General features: G+C 46.4%; 1 protein-coding gene across 1 annotated transcript; it reads left to right on the top strand.

Annotated features, from left to right (window-relative positions):
• The first annotated feature begins 996 nt into the window (after positions 1–996).
• LOC129842742 (zinc finger protein ZFP2-like) lies at positions 997–18,359 on the top strand. The gene is made up of 5 exons (XM_055911372.1): positions 997–1,638; positions 14,437–17,246; positions 17,358–17,445; positions 17,585–17,655; positions 17,788–18,359. The coding sequence occupies exons 1-2, from the start codon at positions 1,233–1,235 to the stop codon at positions 15,729–15,731; spliced, it is 1,701 nt and encodes a 566-aa protein (XP_055767347.1). The 5' UTR covers positions 997–1,232; the 3' UTR covers positions 15,732–17,246; positions 17,358–17,445; positions 17,585–17,655; positions 17,788–18,359.
• Positions 18,360–19,033: the final 674 nt, after the last annotated feature.

Below are 19,033 nucleotides of genomic sequence, written 5' to 3'. Positions count from 1 at the left end.
TATCAAAGTCATTGTGATCGTATAGTGGATTTAACCATTCCTACTAATTCCTAATTTACTATTATAAATGAAAAAATTGTTTCCATGTGTCTCATATTCACTACATCAGAATAAACTGTCATCCATTTTAGTATCAAAATATATCAAATTAACCTGAAAAATGACTCAATGTCCCCCTCTACAGGCGAAGAAGTATAATACACCTAAACTAACAAAACCGGGCTAATAAACTGGCTGGTGTTCATGAATTTAAAAAACATATACTCTATACATTTGTCATAAATGACCTGCATTGATGAGACACACAGTGTGGATGAATGATCAGTAGTCGACACGGTAAAAATACCACTCCTAAAGAAGATGCATTTTCCAGTTAGATACCAACTTGAAAGAGGGAACGTTAGCATAAAACCCACATGGAAAACGGAGATTTGGCAAATAACATAGAAAGAGAGGTTTATTTGACGCCAAACCAACAACAGTAGTTACTAAAACATAAATGGCTAATGTATGATTTAAAAGGTGGATTTTATGATGTAATGTCAACTTTATATATTTCTATCCCGGGACTATTCCATTTTGAACTCACCCACAGCAATTCTCCATAAATCTGCTGTGGATTACCCAGAATCCCGAAATAAATTAATACATATGTGATAATTCAAAAACATAACTGGTTGTGCTTATAGGGAACCAGATCGTGAACACAACTAAGTTACTAAGTCTTTAGCCACACTGTATTGTTACACTGGTGAGTAAAAACTCATGCTTCCCACACTAACTTTTTGTCTGAACATTATAATATATATTTTACGTCACACTAGCGTCATTGTCTTAAAGTCGTACATCTCCATCGCAGTCAGAGGTTCAGACTGAGCGTTACCCACTCCAGCTGATGGCGGTGTGCGATTTTAAGGCAATGCTGTTAGTGTGTCGTACAATCTAGTGGACGGAACGCAATGCTGTTAGTGTGACGTATAATCTAGTGGACGGAACGCTTCTTTCAGCAGCAGCAACAGTTAGTCCGCCACCTCGGTAGCTTGCTAGACAAAATAGCCGAACCCATAAAGCTCTTTAGACGCTTTAGTGTATATAAGCCACTGTGTTTTAAACCCTATTCTGTCGTCTAGTTAGTTAGTTATCCTATTTCATTTCATATTTACGGTGTTGTTATTATTCAGCTGGCGGGCTGGTTAAGTTAGCATTAGCCTAGCTAGCTAACATCTCCGACCATGAGTTCACTAAATTACTCTCTTCCTGCTGAAGAAGAGACGGTCTGTTGGACGGAGAAAGAAGGTCTCATCAAAGAGGAGGAGGAAGAGAAGGATGTTACAATACAAAAACAAGTAGAGGGTGAGGTTGTTACATGGAAAGAAGAAGAGAAAGACGTTTCAGTGAAAGAAGAGGAAGACGCGTTCAGAGTGAAAGAGGAGGAGGATGTTACAGTAAAAGATGAGGAGGATTCAGTTTTTGAAGTGAAAGCGGAGGATGGGGAGTTTACGGTCTCATCGGAAGAAGAGGATGAAGAGACTGGATATCTGGGCCCGATTTCCCAAACACAATTTAAGGCATCCAGTGGTTCTAAAGATGAACTTAGCCATAAGATGGTTTTGAGAAACCGGGCCGTGATTACCACTGGTAAGTACTGTCTTAAATACAGAGGTACAAACTCTGCAGTTGTTGAACTGATGTTTGGTGTTAAAAGGGAAATCTGCAATTGCTACATCCATATTTTGACTTTTAAATGATTTATTTATAGCCATTGATTCTTGAAGAATATAACACATGCCTCATGAGCTTAGTTCAACTGTTGTACCCCATCAGAACCCCAAATAAGCTTTTTTTACTTCAATGTTTAGAAACAATGTAAATCAACACTGTATAGCCTCAACGTGGTTAAAACTATAATGTTGATATCATGGATGGTCAGTCCTTTCATCCATAGGTCTGTCTATGAATTTGAGAGTAGTTAAATGTCTCCAGGCCCATCATCATCTTATTACCAAAACAGTGGTGGAATGACTGCTTTGTTATTGTTTCAACTGCAGATTGGTTGATTGATGTGTTTTTTTTAAAGGGACAACCTAGTATTTAAACAGCAACAAAATGGCTGCCTTGAGACTTGGTTTGGTTAACAGCTGAGGGATGGGGGCTGGAGAAATGTAACCACTCTCAAAATCATAGAGAATGCTATTGTAGCATTCTCTAGCGACCTCGTCAAGAAGTTCAGACATCTTGGCGTAACAGTTATAAGGTGTTGGCTTGACAGTCACTGGACCCAGGTTTGAGTCCAGCTCAGGGCTTCCCCCTGAATTCACTACACTATGAATACAAGGACTGGCCATCCATGATGTCATAATGATAGTTTAACCAGGTTTCTAGGATATATAGTATATTCTAGAATTCATCCATGATGTCATAGTGATAGTTTAACCAGGTTTCTAGGCTATATAGTATATTCTAGAATTCATCCATGATGTCATAGTGATAGTTTAACCAGGTTTCTAGGCTATATAGTATATTCTAGAATTGCCAGTGAAGATTTCCCGTGGGGGAAATTTTTTAGAGCTGTTGATAAGTCATTGTATAATATTCAGCCAATTTTTTTTATGCCCTTACATTAAAGGCAAGACATACCTAGATTCAATTACTTTAATGAATTGGTTTGAAACCTTTGTTTTAAACCCTTCTCAAAGTTGGTGCCTTGACGGATTTGTAAGAAATGGTTTGTCATGAAACACTATTTTCTTATTCATTTAAATGTAACCTTTATTTAACTAGGCAAGTCAGTTGTGAACAAAATCTTATTTACAATGACTGCCTACCCCGGAAGACGCTGGGCCAATCACGGTCGGTTGTGGTACAGCCTGGATTTGATCCAGGGTGTCTGTAGTGGCGCCTCAAACCCTGAGATGCAGTGTCCGCTGCGCCACTCGGGAGCCCCAAAATCATGTTCTAGTGCTGTCCCCAACTAAAATACATCCTGGTCAACCAAGAGTCATCTGTTCTTTCTACCAATCGCCCCATGTGTTTTTATAAAATCTATATGTACTGAACTTGTCTGATGCTTTAAGCACGCTGTTTGATTAAATACATTATACACACAAATTACTAAAGGGAGCCGGTCATCACTATAACCCGACCAGAGGGAGCCGGTCGTCAACACAACCCGACCAGAGGGAGCCGGTCGTCAACACAACCCGACCAGAGGGAGCCGGTCGTCAACACAACCCGACCAGAGGGAGCCGGTCGTCAACACAACCCGACCAGAGGGAGCCGGTCGTCAACACAACCCGACCAGAGGGAGCCGGTCGTCAACACAACCCGACCAGAGGGAGCCGGTCGTCAACACAACCCGACCAGAGGGAGCCGGTCGTCAACACAACCCGACCAGAGGGAGCCGGTCGTCAACACAACCCGACCAGAGGGAGCCGGTCGTCAACACAACCCGACCAGAGGGAGCCGGTCGTCAACACAACCCGACCAGAGGGAGCCGGTCGTCAACACAACCCGACCAGAGGGAGCCGGTCGTCAACACAACCCGACCAGAGGGAGCCGGTCGTCAACACAACCCGACCAGAGGGAGCCGGTCGTCAACACAACCCGACCAGAGGGAGCCGGTCGTCAACACAACCCGACCAGAGGGAGCAGACTGGGAGACTGGTATTCTGACCTGGGCTGGAGCGCACTGTGTTGGAGCAGACTGAGAGGCTGGTATTCTGACCTGGGCTGGAGCACACTGTGCTGGAGCAGACTGGGAGGCTGGTATTCTGACCTGTGCTGGAGCAGACTGGGAGACTGGTATTCTGACCTGGGCTGGAGCACACTGTGTTGGAGCAGATGGGAGGCTGGTATTCTGACCTGTGCTGGAGCAGACTGGGAGGCTGGTATTCTGACCTGTGCTGGAGCAGACTAGGAGGCTTGTATTCTGACCTGGGCTGGAGCAGACTGGGAGACTGGTATTCTGACCTGTGCTGGAGCAGACTGGGAGGCTGGTATTCTGACCTGGGCTGGAGCAGACTGGGAGGCTGGTATTCTGACCTGGGCTGGAGCAGACTGAGAGGCTGGTATTCTGACCTGGGCTGGAGCACACTGTGCTGGAGCAGACTGGGAGATTGGTATTCTGACCTGTGCTGGAGCAGACTGGGAGGCTGGTATTCTGACCTGGGCTGGAGCACACTGTGCTGGAGCAGACTGGGAGACTGGTATTCTGACCTGTGCTGGAGCAGACTGGGAGACTGGTATTCTGACCTGTGCTGGAGCAGACTGGTAGACTGGTATTCTGACCTGTGCTGGAGCAGACTGGGAGACTGGTATTCTGAACTGCGCTGGAGCAGACTGGGAGACTGGTATTCTGACCTGGGCTGGAGCACACTGTGTTGGAGCAGACTGGGAGGCTGGTATTCTGACCTGTGCTGGAGCAGACTGGGAGGCTGGTATTCTGACCTGGGCTGGAGCACACTGTGCTGGATCAGACTGTTAGGCTGGTATTCTGACCTGTGCTGGAGCAGACTGGGAGACTGGTATTCTGACCTGGGCTGGAGCAGACTGGGAGACTGGTATTCTGACCTGGGCTGGAGCAGACTGGGAGGCTGGTATTCTGACCTGGGCTGGAGCACACTGTGCTGGAGCAGACTGGGAGGCTGGTATTCTGACCTGTGCTGGAGCAGACTGGGAGAATGGTATTCTGACCTGTGCTAGAGCAGACTGGGAGGCTGGTATTCTGACCTGGGCTGGAGCAGACTGGGAGACTGTTATTCTGACCTGGGCTGGAGCAGACTGGTAGGCTGGTGCAGTGTCATCAGGCTGTGTGGTGGAGGCCATCCTGTTCTCGGGTTCTGCTTGTGTTATGCCAACCACCAGGTCATTATAACCACCAGGTCATTATAACCACCAGGTCATTATTACCACCAGGTCATTATTACCACCAGGTCATTATTACCACCAGGTCATTAGAACCACCAGGTCAGGGAGAAGAGACTCACTCTGACCTCTGTCGAGTTGAAGTATCTGCTCTCCAGTTGAAATTTCAGCTCTGGTGCAGATGTGCCCATCTGCTCTCCAGGTGTAGACCCAGGGGGCCCGTTTAGAAACCTTTTAGGACATTTCGAGATGACAGATGTTTGTGTTTGGTCTATTAATGTACCTGTGAGTTGAAATTTTTATAATTTTTGCATTTTTGACAAAATTAGACTCCTTTAAAGTGCCAGTTTTTCGCTCAGGTAGGGTATCAGCCTGAGCTATTTAAAAACACGTTTTCAACATTTCAAGATAGCAGTTAGTTTAGTTTGATGTAAATAAAGATAGCTGAGAAGTGGGACTGTGTCATTGTTTCTGACAAGATCTCTCATTGATCTCGGGTTCAGCCACCAGGGGGCACCAAACCTCTTTGAAAAGTTCATGTGAATAGTTACCACTTCTCAGGAGATGATAGACTTAGCCTTTCAAATGTTTTGTAATGATGGGATGGCTATTGAACAGAACTTTAAAACCTGGTTTTCTTGTATGTACCATTTCATGAAATCACACATTTGACCTTTATGCTCACTGAGTCTGTACATAGTCAAAGCTTTCCTTAAGTTTGGGTCAGTCACAGTGGTCAGGTATTCTGCCCTTTCTCAGCCTCTCTCCCTTTTCACTCCTCTCACTCCGCCGCTCTCCCTTTTCACTCCCTCTCTCCGCCTCTTTCCCTTTTCACTCCCCTCTCTCCCTTTTCACTCCCTCTCTCCGCCTCTCTACCTTTTCACTCCCTCTCCCTCTCTAAGAATATCCCATTTGAATCAATAAGGATTGCAGTTGTGGGTGACTATCTGGGTGGAGCAGACTGGGAGACTGGTATTCTGACCTGGGCTGGAGCAGACTGGGAGGCTGGTATTCGGACCTGGGCTGGAGCAGACTGGGAGGCTGGTATTCTGACCTGGGCTGGAGAAGACTGGGAGACTGGTATTCTGACCTGGGCTGGAGCAGACTGGGAGGCTGGTATTCTGACCTGGGCTGGAGCAGACTGGGAGGCTGGTATTCTGACCTGGGCTGGAGCACACTGTGTTGGAGCAGACTGAGAGACTGGTATTCTGACCTGTGCTGGAGCAGACTGGGAGACTGGTATTTTGACCTGGGCTGGAGCACACTGTGTTGGAGCAGACTGAGAGGCTGGTTGGCTGACCTGGGCTGGAGCACACTGTGCTGGAGCAGACTGGGAGACTGGTATTCTGACCTGTGCTGGAGCAGACTGGGAGACTGGTATTCTGACCTGTGCTGGAGCAGACTGGGAGACTGGTATTCTGACCTGGGCTGGAGCAGACTGGTAGGCTGGTGCAGTGTCATCAGGCTGTGATGGTGGAGGCCATCCTGTTCTCGGGTTCTGCTTGTTTTATGCCAACCACCAGGTCATTATAACCACCAGGTCATTATAATCACCAGGTCATTATTACCACCAGGTCATTAGAACCACCAGGTCATTATAACCACCAGGTCATTATTACCACCAGGTCATTATTACCACCAGGTCATTATTACCACCAGGTCATTATTACCACCAGGTCATTAGAACCACCAGGTCAGGGAGAAGAGACTCACTCTGACCTCTGTCGAGTTGAAGTATCTGCTCTCCAGTTGAAATTTCAGCTCTGGTGCAGATGTGCCCATCTGCTCTCCAGGTGTAGACCCAGGGGGCCCGTTTAGAAACCTTTTAGGACATTTCGAGATGACAGATGTTTGTGTTTGGTCTATTAATGTACCTGTGAGTTGAAATTTTTATAATTTTTGCATTTTTGACAAAATTAGACTCCTTTAAAGTGCCAGTTTTTCGCTCAGGTAGGGTATCAGCCTGAGCTATTTAAAAACACGTTTTCAACATTTCAAGATAGCAGTTAGTTTAGTTTGATGTAAATAAAGATAGCTGAGAAGTGGGACTCTGTCATTGTTTCTGACAAGATCTCTCATTGATCTCGGGTTCAGCCACCAGGGGGCACCAAACCTCTTTGAAAAGTTCATGTGAATAGTTACCACTTCTCAGGAGATGATAGACTTAGCCTTTCAAATGTTTTGTAATGATGGGATGGCTATTGAACAGAACTTTAAAACCTGGTTTTCTTGTATGTACCAGTTCATGAAATCACACATTTGACCTTTATGCTCACTGAGTCTGTACATAGTCAAAGCTTTCCTTAAGTTTGGGTCAGTCACAGTGGTCAGGTATTCTGCCCTTTCTCCGCCTCTCTCCCTTTTCACTCCCTCTCTCCTCCTCTTTCCCTTTTCACTCCCCTCTCTCCGCCTCTCTCCCTTTTCACTCCCTCTCTCCGCCTCTCTCCCTTTTCACTCCCCTCCGCCTCTCTCCCTTTTCACTCCCTCTCTCCGCCTCTCTCCCTTTTCACTCCCTCTCTCCGCCTCTCTCCCTTTTCACTCCCTCTCTCCCTTTTCACTCCCCTCTCTCCGCCTCTCTCCCTTTCTCCGCCTCTCTCCCTTTTCACTCCCCTCCGCCTCTCTCCCTTTTCACTCCCTCTCTCCGCCTCTCTCCCTTTTCACTCCCTCTCTCCGCCTCTCTCCCTTTTCACTCCCTCTCTCCCTTTTCACTCCCTCTCTCCACCTCTCTCCCTTTTCACTCCCTCTCTCCGCCTCTCTCCCTTTTCACTCCCTCTCTCCGCCTCTCTCCCTTTTCACTCCCTCTCTCCGCCTCTCTCCCTTTTCACTCCCTCTCTCCGCCTCTCTCCCTTTTCACTCCCTCTCTCCGCCTCTCTCCCTTTTCCCTCCCCCTCTCCGCCTCTCTCCCTTTTCACTCCCTCTCCCTCCCTAAGAACTTCCCATTTGAATCAATAAGGATTGCAGTTGTGGGTGACTCTCTGGGTGGAGCAGACTGGGAGGCTGGTATTCTGACCTGTGCTGGAGCAGACTGGGAGACTGCTATTCTGACCTGGGCTGGAGCAGACTGGTAGGCTGGTGCAGTGTCATCAGGCTGTGATGGTGGAGGCCATCCTGTTCTCGGGTTCTGCTTGTTTTATGCCAACCACCAGGTCATTATAACCACCAGGTCATTATAACCACCAGGTCATTATTACCACCAGGTCATTATTACCACCAGGTCATTAGAACCACCAGGTCAGGGAGAAGACTCACTCTGACCTCTGTCGAGTTGAAGTATCTGCTCTCCAGTTGAAATTTCAGCTCTGGTGCAGATGTGCCCATCTGCTCTCCAGGTGTAGACCCAGGGGGCCCGTTTAGAAACCTTTTAGGACATTTCGAGATGACAGATGTTTGTGTTTGGTCTATTAATGTACCTGTGAGTTGAAATTTTTATAATTTTTGCATTTTTGACAAAATTAGACTCCTTTAAAGTGCCAGTTTTTCGCTCAGGTAGGGTATCAGCCTGAGCTATTTAAAAACACGTTTTCAACATTTCAAGATAGCAGTTAGTTTAGTTTGATGTAAATAAAGATAGCTGAGAAGTGGGACTCTGTCATTGTTTCTGACAAGATCTCTCATTGATCTCGGGTTCAGCCACCAGGGGGCACCAAACCTCTTTGAAAAGTTCATGTGAATAGTTACCACTTCTCAGGAGAGGATAGACTTAGCCTTTCAAATGTTTTGTAATGATGGGATGGCTATTGAACAGAACTTTAAAACCTGGTTTTCTTGTATGTACCAGTTCATGAAATCACACATTTGACCTTTATGCTCACTGAGTCTGTACATAGTCAAAGCTTTCCTTAAGTTTGGGTCAGTCACAGTGGTCAGGTATTCTGCCCTTTCTCCGCCTCTCCCTTTTCACTCCCTCTCTCCTCCTCTTTCCCTTTTCACTCCCCTCTCTCCGCCTCTCTCCCTTTTCACTCCCTCTCTCCGCCTCTCTCCCTTTTCACTCCCCTCCGCCTCTCTCCCTTTTCACTCCCTCTCTCCGCCTCTCCCTTTTCACTCCCTCTCTCCTCCTCTTTCCCTTTTCACTCCCCTCTCTCCGCCTCTCTCCCTTTTCACTCCCTCTCTCCGCCTCTCTCCCTTTTCACTCCCTCTCTCCCTTTTCACTCCCCTCTCTCCGCCTCTCTCCCTTTCTCCGCCTCTCTCCCTTTTCACTCCCCTCCGCCTCTCTCCCTTTTCACTCCCTCTCTCCGCCTCTCTCCCTTTTCACTCCCTCTCTCCGCCTCTCTCCCTTTTCACTCCCTCTCTCCCTTTTCACTCCCTCTCTCCACCTCTCTCCCTTTTCACTCCCTCTCTCCGCCTCTCTCCCTTTTCACTCCCTCTCTCCGCCTCTCTCCCTTTTCACTCCCTCTCTCCGCCTCTCTCCCTTTTCACTCCCTCTCTCCGCCTCTCTCCCTTTTCACTCCCTCTCTCCGCCTCTCTCCCTTTTCCCTCCCCCTCTCCGCCTCTCTCCCTTTTCACTCCCTCTCCCTCCCTAAGAACTTCCCATTTGAATCAATAAGGATTGCAGTTGTGGGTGACTCTCTGGGTGGAGCAGACTGGGAGGCTGGTATTCTGACCTGTGCTGGAGCAGACTGGGAGACTGGTATTCTGACCTGGGCTGGAGCAGACTGGTAGGCTGGTGCAGTGTCATCAGGCTGTGATGGTGGAGGCCATCCTGTTCTCGGGTTCTGCTTGTTTTATGCCAACCACCAGGTCATTATAACCACCAGGTCATTATAACCACCAGGTCATTATTACCACCAGGTCATTATTACCACCAGGTCATTAGAACCACCAGGTCAGGGAGAAGACTCACTCTGACCTCTGTCGAGTTGAAGTATCTGCTCTCCAGTTGAAATTTCAGCTCTGGTGCAGATGTGCCCATCTGCTCTCCAGGTGTAGACCCAGGGGGCCCGTTTAGAAACCTTTTAGGACATTTCGAGATGACAGATGTTTGTGTTTGGTCTATTAATGTACCTGTGAGTTGAAATTTTTATAATTTTTGCATTTTTGACAAAATTAGACTCCTTTAAAGTGCCAGTTTTTCGCTCAGGTAGGGTATCAGCCTGAGCTATTTAAAAACACGTTTTCAACATTTCAAGATAGCAGTTAGTTTAGTTTGATGTAAATAAAGATAGCTGAGAAGTGGGACTCTGTCATTGTTTCTGACAAGATCTCTCATTGATCTCGGGTTCAGCCACCAGGGGGCACCAAACCTCTTTGAAAAGTTCATGTGAATAGTTACCACTTCTCAGGAGATGATAGACTTAGCCTTTCAAATGTTTTGTAATGATGGGATGGCTATTGAACAGAACTTTAAAACCTGGTTTTCTTGTATGTACCAGTTCATGAAATCACACATTTGACCTTTATGCTCACTGAGTCTGTACATAGTCAAAGCTTTCCTTAAGTTTGGGTCAGTCACAGTGGTCAGGTATTCTGCCCTTTCTCCGCCTCTCTCCCTTTTCACTCCCTCTCTCCTCCTCTTTCCCTTTTCACTCCCCTCTCTCCGCCTCTCTCCCTTTTCACTCCCTCTCTCCGCCTCTCTCCCTTTTCACTCCCCTCCGCCTCTCTCCCTTTTCACTCCCTCTCTCCGCCTCTCTCCCTTTTCACTCCCTCTCTCCGCCTCTCTCCCTTTTCACTCCCTCTCTCCCTTTTCACTCCCCTCTCTCCGCCTCTCTCCCTTTCTCCGCCTCTCTCCCTTTTCACTCCCCTCCGCCTCTCTCCCTTTTCACTCCCTCTCTCCGCCTCTCTCCCTTTTCACTCCCTCTCTCCGCCTCTCTCCCTTTTCACTCCCTCTCTCCCTTTTCACTCCCTCTCTCCACCTCTCTCCCTTTTCACTCCCTCTCTCCGCCTCTCTCCCTTTTCACTCCCTCTCTCCGCCTCTCTCCCTTTTCACTCCCTCTCTCCGCCTCTCTCCCTTTTCACTCCCTCTCTCCGCCTCTCTCCCTTTTCACTCCCTCTCTCCGCCTCTCTCCCTTTTCACTCCCTCTCTCCGCCTCTCTCCCTTTTCCCTCCCCCTCTCCGCCTCTCTCCCTTTTCACTCCCTCTCCCTCCCTAAGAACTTCCCATTTGAATCAATAAGGATTGCAGTTGTGGGTGACTCTCTGGGTGGAGCAGACTGGGAGGCTGGTATTCTGACCTGGGCTGGAGCAGACTGGGAGGCTGGTATTCTGACATGGGCTGGAGCACACTGTGCTGGAGCAGACTGAGAGGCTGGTAAGTTGACCTGGGCTGGAGCAGACTGAGAGGCTGGTATTCTGACCTGTGCTGGAGCAGACTGGGAGGCTGGTATTCTGACCTCGGCTGGAGCAGACTGGGAGGCTGGTATTCTGACCTGGGCTGGAGCAGACTGGGAGGCTGGTATTCTGACCTCGGCTGGAGCAGACTGAGAGGCTGGTTGGCTGACCTGGGCTGGAGCAGACTGAGAGAATGTTATTCTGGCCTGGGCTGGAGCAGACTGGGAGGCTGGTATTCTGACCTGGGCTGGAGCAGACTGGGAGGCTGGTATTCTGACCTGGGCTGGAGCACACTGTGTTGGAGCAGACTGATAGGCTGGTTGGCTGACCTGGGCTGGAGCAGACTGAGAGGCTGGTATTCTGACCTGGGCTGGAGCAGACTGAGAGGCTGGTATTCTGACCTGGGCTGGAGCACACTGTGCTGGAGCAGACTGAGAGGCTGGTATTCTGACCTGGCCTGAGCAGACTGAGAGGCTGGTATTCTGACCTGGGCTGGAGCACACTGTGCTGGAGCAGACTGGCAGACTGGTAGTATTCTGACCTGTGCTGGAGCAGACTGGGAGACTGGTATTCTGACCTGGGCTGGAGCGCACTGTGTTGGAGCAGACTGAGAGGCTGGTATTCTGACCTGGGCTGGAGCACACTGTGCTGGAGCAGACTGGGAGGCTGGTATTCTGACCTGTGCTGGAGCAGACTGGGAGACTGGTATTCTGACCTGGGCTGGAGCACACTGTGTTGGAGCAGATGGGAGGCTGGTATTCTGACCTGTGCTGGAGCAGACTGGGAGGCTGGTATTCTGACCTGTGCTGGAGCAGACTAGGAGGCTGGTATTCTGACCTGGGCTGGAGCAGACTGGGAGACTGGTATTCTGACCTGTGCTGGAGCAGACTGGGAGGCTGGTATTCTGACCTGGGCTGGAGCAGACTGGGAGGCTGGTATTCTGACCTGGGCTGGAGCAGACTGAGAGGCTGGTATTCTGACCTGGGCTGGAGCACACTGTGCTGGAGCAGACTGGGAGATTGGTATTCTGACCTGTGCTGGAGCAGACTGGGAGGCTGGTATTCTGACCTGGGCTGGAGCACACTGTGCTGGAGCAGACTGGGAGACTGGTATTCTGACCTGTGCTGGAGCAGACTGGGAGACTGGTATTCTGACCTGTGCTGGAGCAGACTGGTAGACTGGTATTCTGACCTGTGCTGGAGCAGACTGGGAGACTGGTATTCTGAACTGCGCTGGAGCAGACTGGGAGACTGGTATTCTGACCTGGGCTTGAGCACACTGTGTTGGAGCAGACTGGGAGGCTGGTATTCTGACCTGTGCTGGAGCAGACTGGGAGGCTGGTATTCTGACCTGGGCTGGAGCACACTGTGCTGGATCAGACTGGGAGGCTGGTATTCTGACCTGTGCTGGAGCAGACTGGGAGACTGGTATTCTGACCTGGGCTGGAGCAGACTGGGAGACTGGTATTCTGACCTGGGCTGGAGCAGACTGGGAGGCTGGTATTCTGACCTGGGCTGGAGCACACTGTGCTGGAGCAGACTGGGAGGCTGGTATTCTGACCTGTGCTGGAGCAGACTGGGAGAATGGTATTCTGACCTGTGCTAGAGCAGACTGGGAGGCTGGTATTCTGACCTGGGCTGGAGCAGACTGGGAGACTGTTATTCTGACCTGGGCTGGAGCAGACTGGTAGGCTGGTGCAGTGTCATCAGGCTGTGTGGTGGAGGCCATCCTGTTCTCGGGTTCTGCTTGTGTTATGCCAACCACCAGGTCATTATAACCACCAGGTCATTATAACCACCAGGTCATTATTACCACCAGGTCATTATTACCACCAGGTCATTATTACCACCAGGTCATTAGAACCACCAGGTCAGGGAGAAGAGGGTCACTCTGACATCTGTCGAGTTGAAATATCTCCTCTCTAGGTGAGATTTCAGCTCTGGTGCAGATGTGCCCACCTGCTCTCCAGGTGTAGACCCAGGGGGCCCGTTTAGAACCTTTTTAGGACATTTCGAGATGACAGATGTTTGTGTTTGGTCTATTAATGTACCCGTGAGTTGAAATTTTTATCATATTTGCATTTTTGAGAAAATTTGACTCCTTTTAAAGTGTTATTTTTTCGCTCCGGTAGGGTATCAGCCTGATCTATTTAAAAACACTTTTTCCACATTTCAAGATAGCAGTGTGTTCAGTTTGATCATTTCAAAGACAGCTGCATCTTCATTTTATTAATAATATTCAAAAAAAAATTTTTTTTAAATTTTCATCATAAAAATTCCCTCGGCTGTTAACCTCAACTCCAGAGGTGTTCAAGGTGAGGGATCAGCCTGGATTATTTAAAAACACTTTTTCAACATTTCAAGATAGCAGTTAGTTTAGTTTGATGTACATAAAGATAGCTGCATCTTTATTCTACTCATTTTCAAAAATATTATTTTTACCAAAAACATGTGAAAATGAATAAAATAAAGTTGCAGCTGTCTTTATTTACATCAAACTGGAGTAACTGCTATCTTGAAATGTTGAAAACGTGTGTTTAAATAGGCATCCTATTTAAAATAGGCATTTCCAAATTAGCTGAAAGGCTGAGGGAATCATCTCCAACCTCTTCTCAGGAGATGGCTCCCTCAGCCTTTCAACTAATTTTCAAATGATAGGATAATTATTTAAAAACACTTTTTCAACATTTCAAGATAGCAGTTAGTTCGTTTTGAGCATATCAAAGACAGCTGCAAGTTGATTTTATTTTATTTTTATTCCAGCCAAAAATATTCTAAGTCCACACAGAAGTTCACACTCAACTTTGTTTGGTGATTGAACAGGTTAGCAGGTGTATTTTTGAATATGGTTCTTAATATGGTTCATTGGGTTGCTGGGGTCCACTGCTTGCTAAGGGGGAACCCCCCACCCGTGTTCAGCCGACTGGGGCGCACTCTCTGTCAACATTTTCAACATTTCAAGATAGCAGTTTATTAAGTCTGATGCATATTTATTTTTTTAATTTTCACACACCCTAACCCACCTCATTTGAAAGGTTCATGTGAAAGGGGCTTATATTGGAGACCAAAAGTCGTCTGGCACAGTGCTTAGTTTCAACAACATGAATAACTTATTTCTAGCCTACAATCATCGATGTTACTACTAAAATATGACTATTCTTGCTCATTTTAAGACAATTGTCAAATTATCATTACATTCACTACAGACGTCAATTGTTGTACAACATCATGGCTACGCTGTTGGCATCACCTTTTACAGTGGATTTCCACTGTTGTGGGCCTTTAATCATCTGACTTTGTTTTTCGCACAGGAGAGATACAGGACTATCGTGGATCCTCTGGGGAGCCTCAACAACCTCATGATGCTGACGAGGCAGAGAAGAGTCTCTCCAGATCAGAACGCCTCAATAAACACCAGCAGAGATCCACAGGGAAGAGAACTCACTGCTGCTCTGACTGTGGGAAGAGATTCACTTCATCAGGCATTACAATTCATCAAAGGATCCACACAGGAGAGAAATCTAATAGCTGTGATCAATGTGGGAAGAGTTTTGGTCGATCTTGCAATCTGACTCAACACCAGAGAATGCACACAGGAGAGAAATCTTATAGCTGTGATCAATGTGGGAAAAGTTTTGGTCAATCTTGCAATCTGACTCGACACCAGAGAACACACACAGGAGAGAAATCTTATAGCTGTGATCAATGTGGGAAGAGTTTTACTACATCTGGCTATCTGACAGTGCACCAGAGAACACACACAGGAGAGAAATCTTATAGCTGTGATCAATGTGGGAAGAGTTTTACTACATCTGGCTATCTGACAGTGCACCTGAGAACACACACAGGAGAGAAACCTTTTAGCTGTGATCAATGTGGGATGAGTTTTACTACATCAAGCTCTCTGACTATACACCAGAGAACACACACAGGAGAGAAATCTTATAGCTGTGGTCAATGTGGGAAGAGTTTTGTTAGATCTGACCAGCTCACAGTACACCAGAGAATACACACAGGAGATAAGCCTTATAGTTGTAATCATTGTGGGAAGAGTTTTACTACATCTGGCACTCTGACTGAACACCAGAGAACACACACAGGAGAGAAACCTTTTAGCTGTGATCAATGTGGGATGAGTTTTGTCCAATCTGGAGATCTGACAGTGCACCGGAGAACACACACAGGAGAGAAACCTTATAGCTGTAATCAATGTGGGAAGAGTTTTACTACAACTTGTTCTCTGACTGTACACCAGAGAACACACACAGGAGAGAAACCTTTTAGCTGTGATCAATGTGGGAGGAGTTTTACTACATCAAGCTCTCTGACTATACACCAGAGAACACACACAGGAGAGAAATCTTATAGTTGTAATCATTGTGAGAAGAGTTTTCCTACATCTAGCCAGCTGACTGTACACCAGAGAACACACACAGGAGAGAAACCTTTTAGCTGTGATCAATGTGGGATGAGTTTTACTACATCAAGTCATCTGATTCGACACCAGAGAACACACACAGGAGAGAAACCTTATAACTGTGGTCAATGTGACAAGAGATACTCTGATAAAAGATCTCTGATCAAACATCAGAAAATACATACATGAAGAAGTTGTTTCATGATATCCATGAAATGATGTCACAATGTAGAATGTTTTAACTTTGTAGTGGGAGTATTTTAATGATGTCACAATGTAGAATGTTTTAACATTGTAGTAGGAGTATTTTAATGATGTTTGCCCTGTTCAATTGATTGCAGCATGATATGGATATTAGCCTCAAGGGAAAATCCAGGCTCTGAATTGAAAGAGTATTATTTAACAAAAAGTGACAAACAAAAAAAAGAGCTGTGTTACACTTACTGTATTGGTGACCCACTTTAATCAAAATGCAGCACTTCAAAATGTAGCTAGCTGTTTTCTACAAGTTGAAAAAGCTGCTTGTTGTTGCAGATGTTTGTGTATATATACACACATGAAAGCAGTATAATAAATTGGTCTATAATCAATGTTATTAACAATCTGACATCACTCCAAGTGTCTGCTCAAACAGTCAGAAACAGACTCCATGAGGGTGGTATGAGGGCCTGACGTCCACAGGTGGGGGTTGTGCTTACAGCCCAGCACCGTGCAGGACGTTTGGCATTTGCCAGAGAACACCAAGGTTGGCAAATTCGCCACTGGCACCCTGTGCTCTTCACAGATGAAAGCAGGTTCACACTGAGCACATGAGCACATGTGACAGAGTCTGGAGACGCCGTGGAGACGTTCTGCTGCCTGCAACATCCTCCAGCATGACCGGTTTGGCGGTGGGTCAGTCATGGTGTGGGGTGGCATTTCTTTGTGGGGCCGCACAGCCCTCCATTTGCTCGCCAGAGGTAGCCTGACTGCCATTAGGTACCGAGATGAGATCCTCAGACCCCTTGTGAGACCATATGCTGACACATGCACATTTGTGGCCTGCTGGAGGTCATTTTGCAGGGCTCTGGCAGTGCACCTCCATGCACAAAGGCGGAGGTAGCGGTCCTGCTGCTGGGTTGTTGCCCTCCTACGGCCTCCTCCACGTCTCCTGATGTACTGGCCTGTCTCCTGGTAGCGCTTCCATGCTCTGGACACTACGCTGACAGACACAGCAAACCTTTTAGCCACAGCTCGCATTGATGTGCCATCCTGGATGAACTGCACTACCTGAGCCACTTGTGTGGGTTGTAGACTCCGTCTCATGCTACCACTAGAGTGAGAGCACCGCCAGCATTCAAAAGTGACCAAAACATCAGCCAGGAAGCATAGAAACTGAAAAGTGGTCTGTGGTCACCACCTGCAGAATCACTCCTTTTTTGGGGGTGTCTTGCTAATTGCCTATAATTTCCACCTTTTGTCTATTCCATTTGCACAACAGCATGTGAAATTTATTGTCAATCAGTGTTGCTTCCTAAGTGGACAGTTTGATTTCACAGAAGTGTGATTGACTTGGAGTTACATTGTGTTGTTTAAGTGTTCCCTTTATTTTTGGAGCAGTGTATGTTTTAATGCTTGTAAGACTATTCTTTGACACATTTTCTCTTCCTTTGAAATTCTTATAGGACAGAACATGGACACAATGCAATTGGGATCAAGAAGAAGGTACAGATCTGTTGTAGGACAGCTGCATTTGAAGTGTACATTTAACCTACATAGCAGTCAATACAAACTGACATCTATTAGCATACAAATGTGTGCAAATGATCTTTTCAGATCTTGTCAGAAATGAATCAAGTCCATGGAATGGATATAGACAAAAAGATAATTCAAGGACTAGCAGAGGTGGAGAGGCGAGGAAGGGGTGAGGACATCATCCTGCTATTTTGACAGTCCCTGAAGGACAATACAGAAGAGGGATTTGCTCTTATTCCTTCCCTTTCTCTAATGTATTTTGTAATAAAATGATCAAGTGTAGTAAGATCATTGCTTTACTTTACTAGGACTGGAGACCACAGCAGTGATCCTGCTCTTGCCCTACCTCTTCAATGAGGGCCTTTATGTCCGTGACAAGGTATGCCTATGCACCAATCATCTGTTTCTTCATAAACGTAGGCGTGCATGCTGATATAAAACTACAGCTGAACATTTGTTATGTTCTTTGTTAATTGTATGTGTATTAATCTTTTCTTACTTTTGTTGACAGATTTCACCGCCCTTCACTCCTTTACTGCACATCGGCTGAAATCCATTTCACCATGAGAGTGAAATCCCGCTGGCCTTTGATGGGGGAGAACATCCACGCCCTCGAGGACGTCCCCATGGGACTTGGGGCTCTGCTAGGGCTGTATTTTTTATTTTCCATTCAAGTTCCCAAAAATGTCAGAAAAACACTTATGTTAAGTTACTGTGTTCTGGGGATAAGAGAAGTTGGGGTGAAGTTACCAGGGCCGGTCATAAAGATGGCAAACTTCCTAACATAATTAAGTGGATACGATATACACACTAAAGCTGAAAAATCTGTATTTAGCATCAAGTCTACAATATTGTTAGTTTACCTATGATTCATTTTTAATGTATGTTGTTTTTATTGTACATCACTATTTTATATATTTTAAATGTCATGAAAAGCACTATACAAAGTAAATGTATTATTTATTATGGTCTGACATGTCTGCAGAAATGTTGCAATTTTGTAATGTGTTTTATTTGGTAAATTGTTTTGCAAATATTAATTCACATTTGTGGTGCCACTAAATAAACAATGAATTATTTAAATCAATATTGTTATTAATATTATTAAAATATGTTTTTATAATGGAGGGGTTCTTTGAGGAACCATGATAAGGGGTTCTTCAAAGAACTTATAGGGGTTCCCACAAAAGGTTCTTTGAATAACTTTTAGGGGTTCCCCCACTGTTTCAATTTGAAGAACCCCTAAAGGCTACTCCAGGAACCTTTACTTTTTAGAGTGTATATTGATAAAACTCACCTTGTCCGAGAGACATTTACATAGTTACACACAGCCCGATTTGGGATGACTATTTTGGGGCGAAATAGAGGCCACAACAGACAGACCTGATATCGCCCATAATTCGACGTCCTTGGACGTCACGTGCTGAGTGGGTATGACCAAAGTTATTCTATTTAGCTGCACTTTGTAGTACATTTTTACACTATAATAAATGTTTCTGATGCCACATCGCCCGTTTTCAAAGGGAGTCGTTGGTTTTTAGAGGCAGTCGCTTTTTAGCTTTTTGTCTGAAAGTATTTTCTCAACTGCGATACCAACTCCAGTCAGCAGATGGCGATGTGCGTCTTTCAGGTGATTTTGCCACAGACGTTTAATCTAGTGGACGGGACATTTTTTCAACATCTACAGTTAGTCAGCCACCTTGGTTCACTAACTTTATGGAAAAAGGTTTATTCAATCAATCTAGCAACTCCTCCCA

This window comes from Salvelinus fontinalis, unplaced genomic scaffold, assembly GCF_029448725.1.
Source record: "Salvelinus fontinalis isolate EN_2023a unplaced genomic scaffold, ASM2944872v1 scaffold_0064, whole genome shotgun sequence".
Lineage (NCBI taxonomy): Eukaryota > Metazoa > Chordata > Actinopteri > Salmoniformes > Salmonidae > Salvelinus > Salvelinus fontinalis.
The sequence above is the reverse complement of the archived record's forward strand: the minus strand, read 5'-3'. Positions and strand labels throughout refer to the sequence as shown.